This window comes from Lottia gigantea (assembly GCF_000327385.1).
Source record: "Lottia gigantea unplaced genomic scaffold LOTGIsca_4, whole genome shotgun sequence".
Lineage (NCBI taxonomy): Eukaryota > Metazoa > Mollusca > Gastropoda > Lottiidae > Lottia > Lottia gigantea.
In genome coordinates, this window is record NW_008709379.1 from 6,431,650 (window position 1) to 6,436,870 (window position 5,221).

At 34.3% G+C, this 5,221-nt stretch overlaps 1 protein-coding gene across 1 annotated transcript in view; it reads right to left on the minus strand.

Annotated features, from left to right (window-relative positions):
- The window catches only part of LOTGIDRAFT_228874 (hypothetical protein), a gene marked incomplete at its 5' end in the record, with an annotated part of 13,667 nt that extends 8,780 nt beyond the window's left edge, over positions 1-4,887 (minus strand). Inside the window, 6 exons of the mRNA XM_009059956.1 lie at positions 429-659; positions 858-1,028; positions 1,634-1,744; positions 1,957-2,196; positions 2,540-2,797; positions 4,668-4,887. Of these exons, the coding sequence (XP_009058204.1) occupies positions 429-659; positions 858-1,028; positions 1,634-1,744; positions 1,957-2,196; positions 2,540-2,797; positions 4,668-4,887 (1,231 nt within the window). The remainder of the gene's footprint in view (positions 1-428; positions 660-857; positions 1,029-1,633; positions 1,745-1,956; positions 2,197-2,539; positions 2,798-4,667) is intronic.
- Positions 4,888-5,221: the final 334 nt, after the last annotated feature.

The window sequence follows — 5,221 nt, forward strand, 5'->3', positions numbered from 1 at the left end:
CAGGTCAATGTCATATCAGTTCGGGTAAATTTTAATTCAGGCACTGGATCTAATGTTGTACATATTTGTCCTGAATAAAAAAAAATGAAGCTAATGCAAATCGTTAATGTAACATCAAAATCAGATTTATTTGAAAAAAATAATACAAAAGAGTACAACAAGGTTACCAAGTGGATAAAATGGCAGATGAAGATTCAAGTATGTGGTTTGGGGTACCACGTAGATTCCATCTACACAATGTCTGTAAAGAACAAAAGACAAATACCTAAAATTGATATTTCAAAGCAAAAGTTATCTTGACCTTAATTTATAACTATACTTTTACAAATATCAAGCTGCTCATCGGCAATGCTATTTCTTGAAGACAAAATATCTCATATGAATCATTAACACTAAAATAAAGGAACATCAACAACAAATGCTTATACCTTCTGCCTTTTTGCAGATGGAGTTCTTATGTAAGTCACCACAATCTCTGGGAGTCCATGCAACCTCTCCGTCAGATTTTTTCCGCAAAACGGTACAATTTCGATCTAAGGTTGATATTTTGGGATCATGGTTGTGATAAAGTGTCAAGCTGCCATCCGAAAACATTCGGTATTGAACTCCTATTCCATAGTGCCCCATCAACCACTCGTTTTCTTCAAAATCAGAAAATGCTGAAATAAAGATATCACATGAATATTGTTGTGTTAGTAATTTTCAGTTTTGAAATTCTTACACGATGTTATACTAATTTAAGATGTTTAAGTAATATCAGCTTGGGTAAATTAAAAGAAGAAGCCTTAAAAACGGATATTCTGTAAAATTGTTAAAATGGCCATTCGTTTATGAATCAAAGGAATTATTCAACTTACTGTTCAATGCCTCAGATATAAAATCATTTTCGTCTTTAGACTCTATCGATAATAAGAATGAATTCTGTTCCAAGCAGTTTTGTAGAGCTGCCCCTGGTGATCTTTTAGTTATATCAAAATAATAACAATTACCACCGTTACCTAGCCAACTGGTTGGACAAATTGTACCATCTGTTGAAAAGAATAAAACGAATGTACTCTGTAACTTAATTAAGACGCACTGCATGTGTAATGTGAAATTTTAGTATTGCATTGGTCACTGGCAACTTCCTTAATTACCCTGCTTTACAATACACAACGAATTGCGTAAGGGGGTTTTCCATCGCGCCTCTACAATCTACATGGAACTATTTATTTATTTATCTATATTTACATGATACTGCATAACTAACGTGAGATATCAAAATATTTTAATTGTATATCCTAAAATCTGACGAGACAGGAACAGGTACTGTGCCTGGAATCTTCAGGTTGACGAACATGCTTTAGGCTCCCGGGCGATAAAGTTTAAAGGATGAATATTTATACAAATATACATATAGAATATTATATTAACTAAAAGGACTCTATATGTGCACTCCCATAAAGATACCGATTTGACAGATCCGGTCGCTGTGTGGCATTTGATGTTCTGGGCAAAAATTCATCATGCAAGCGACACACGCCGACAATTTGACATAGATCTGCCTATGATCTTTCATTGAAAGAGTAGATATTTCCTTTGTTGATAATGTAGTTACTGAATATGAACGCCAGAGTACGTAAGTTCGATTCACCTTTAAAATGACAAGAAACATTAGTTCCATCTTGTAAAATATATATACCATGACGACGAATACCAGCTTGATATAAAGCATCGCAGTCTCTGTATATCGGTCCTGTTTTAGCTGAAATGAATTTTATAATACACATCAGAACCGACAAAACAAATCCGTGATAATAGCAATACAGGTCAGTCAAGATTGTTCCGATGTGTACTTTTCATACTGTTAAAATGATATCGCTCGGTGCTATTTAAACCAATTAGGGCATTCATATGCATTTTGTCTTCTTTTGTTTAGTCTTATGTCAATAACCATCACACATGAGTTGGACTCACCAACAGTCATAATAAAAGCTGAATCTACTGTTGTAATGGTATCATTGAACGTAGCAGTAGCACAGCCATTCCATGTGGCGACAGGGTAATTGAACCCATCCTTACAACTACACCTGCCATTTATATAAATTGCCAATTTTTTCCGTATCCCGCGGCAAGTTTCCACGCAGGTTAACTGCAACACGTTTCCATCAGCTTTAAACTCTAATGTTATGGCCTCCGCAAACCTATAACATCCAGCTGAAAAAGAAATAAAGGTTTATGATTAAATTCCCAATTGTCCAAATCCAATTATGCTCAGGAATATTTCAGGCTCTAGACAAAGGACTCATGGAAGCCTGTCGACCTTCCCAACAGTATTTGAGACCGAAGTATTTTTTGTATTGTATTTTATTTATCATTTTAGTCAACCCTCCCCTTGACAACATATATATTTCTTGACTGTCTTAACTGTTAAAGTAGAAGTCATCAATTAATATTGATATAGTCGACAGAGATTTTCGGGAATCATTTTACGCATTCATAAAAAGTGTTCTCAATATAACCTTATTTCGAAAACAGGCAAAATATTCAAGACTATTACCGTATGTTACATGAGTGCTTACAACTCCTTGTCCACCACAAATAAATCGTCCAGAACTACAAGGTGTATCACATATTGAATTATTAAGTTCCATTTTTAAGGCTATGTCATCTTTACAATAGCACTTATCAATCATCATACCACCAAAAGAAAAATCATTATTCCTACAATAGTTGACACAGTCAAATACCATATCAAAACTTTGGTTGGTTGCTTGAAACAGCGACACATCAAAACATCCGTAATAGGTTTTGAACCCTAAAAGAAATTATTAAAAAAATTCAATATTTTGTGAACAAGGTGGATTTTCTGATATACAAAGAAAAAAGTTTATAGTTCTTACAACATTGCGATTGAAGTATTACAAGGTTAAAATACGGTGACCAATTGGTTCCAACACTGTTTAGGAGAATCTGGCGATTACTGATACAAACCAACCGATACTTTTGTTTGTTGTTAAATCTGGCGAATGCTACTTTCAAATACAGATATCAATAAGTGGTGGTAATTATGAGTAATATGACATTGTGTACTCAGAATCATAAAATAATAAATTATATCGTAGTTTTGGGTTTATCAGTATGGATTCACGCTATGGTTTACATATTAGAAACAACTCTAACTTGAAAAAGACCTCACCCACTTTATACTGTTCGTTATTCATAAAGATTGCCATGTGAAGTATGAAATGCATCATTATTCCTTCGATAGTAAGGAGTTCAAAGTTATCCATGTAAAGAACATAAAATTATAATCAAAGATAATAAACTACCGGGCAAAAGAAAGTTTTCACTTTAAAAGCAGTTGTAAAAAGCCAAAAAGCTTGTACATGTTTGATCCCCTGTAGAAAACATTCGCCCAAATTTAACATGACCTCTACTACATCGCAGATTTTCGAACGCAACTTTCAACATCCTGCATTGTTAAAATCGTGCAAAGCGTGATTTTGAGACATTGGTCCAAATACACGTGCATGATTGTGGTAAAAATACCGACGTTGGAAATAGCAAACATTCAATACGAAAAACACACACCAAGAATATGCCCAGACTTACAAGTTAAACGAGCAGAACCACAAGACAGTATTGCCAATATTGGGGCTACTCAATGTCATAAAGCCAGAACATTCAACCGCTTCCCGACCAACATCCCTAATGACGTTATCCGCCGACTAAAAACGTCAATGAGGAGAGACTTGTTATGGCGTGCATGACTGCCCGGAGCGGCCACACTCGCTATTGATGACAGGTTACCTGATTATCGTGGCATGGTATGGACTCTTTTACTTTTTGAAATAAACTCGAATTTGTGTACTTTTTTTTTGACCCTTTGACTCTTCCTTTGTGTATTGTGGAGAATGAAATATCAGCATTACAATACATTTTAATTTTAAATCAAGGAAATGAATTTATATTTATAAATATATCATAGTAAATCCTGCCCGGTAGTTTATGTTTTGAAGAGTTCATTAATATTTTTCCCTATTCCATTGGCTGTCTTTTGCTCTAGTTTGCTCTACTCTAGAAATTTGAGACCATATTTAAAACTTATCCGTTAATGGTCAATGGATGGATTACATTATCAATTATCGACATCGATATTTTTTGCTGTATGTTTTTGCCTTTAACACAATATTTAAATTGATAATCTGTGTCATTCGTTCATGTGTTCTGGTGTATAAATCTTTTCTCTTTATCTGGATTCTATTCATTCATAGGTCATCAAACAATATGCACCAGTATGAAGAAACTGTTATAGCATTTCACTGAATTGCAAAATGTTAGTTGTCATAATTTGTTTCATTATAGAAAAGGGGTCCGTTTAATCAAATCTCGTTTTTTTAGTGTTGGAATTAATGGTAAGCATTTCTCCAAGATATACTTTCAACCAGTATTTGTAATAAATGTCCTAAAATAAATGAAGGGGGTTGGATACATTCAAATTCCGTTTTAAAATTCTTATGTTCGATACGTTTTTTGGTTTTTAGACAGACATATGACATACATAAGGAAGTCGATTGCATAGATGTGTCTTTTTCAACCCAATTAGATGAACAACACTTTTAACATCGGGTCCTTTTGATTTCATTTTCTTGTTGAAGTTACTGTTTCGCTATAGTAATACTTACTTCGAGGACATAACAAGTCCTCCATATCAGTTGAATTCCATTGTCCAGAAGATTCACACGTATAAACAACTGTATTCATTCCATTGATTCTTGTATAACCAGACGGACAAACATACCTAACGTCGCTGCCAAATATGGTTGAATTGTAAAATGTAATCATTTCTGATGTCAACGGAATATTACCACAATCCACGACTGTAATTTGAAAAGACAAATGCATCATTACTGGGGGCGTTTAAGATAAGTGTCAATCGGTGTAAATATCAATTTCATAAAAAATTCGTGGTTGCATAACTTTCAAATATTCTATATCATTCTTTTAAACTAAATTCACCAAATTGCTCTATCACTAGAGGTTACGCCTACATGCCTGTGCCTGTGCTTTCGTAACATTGCTTAACCGCAATGTTACAACCTAAAATTCCTACAGTAGTTGAACTCTTACTCTACCAACTTCAGAAGTTGAGAGCCCAGTGCGTCCCGAGTACGACTCGCGCAAAAATGTGCCAGTTTGGACCAAATTAGGATTTAACCGATTTTTTTTTAGTATCTAA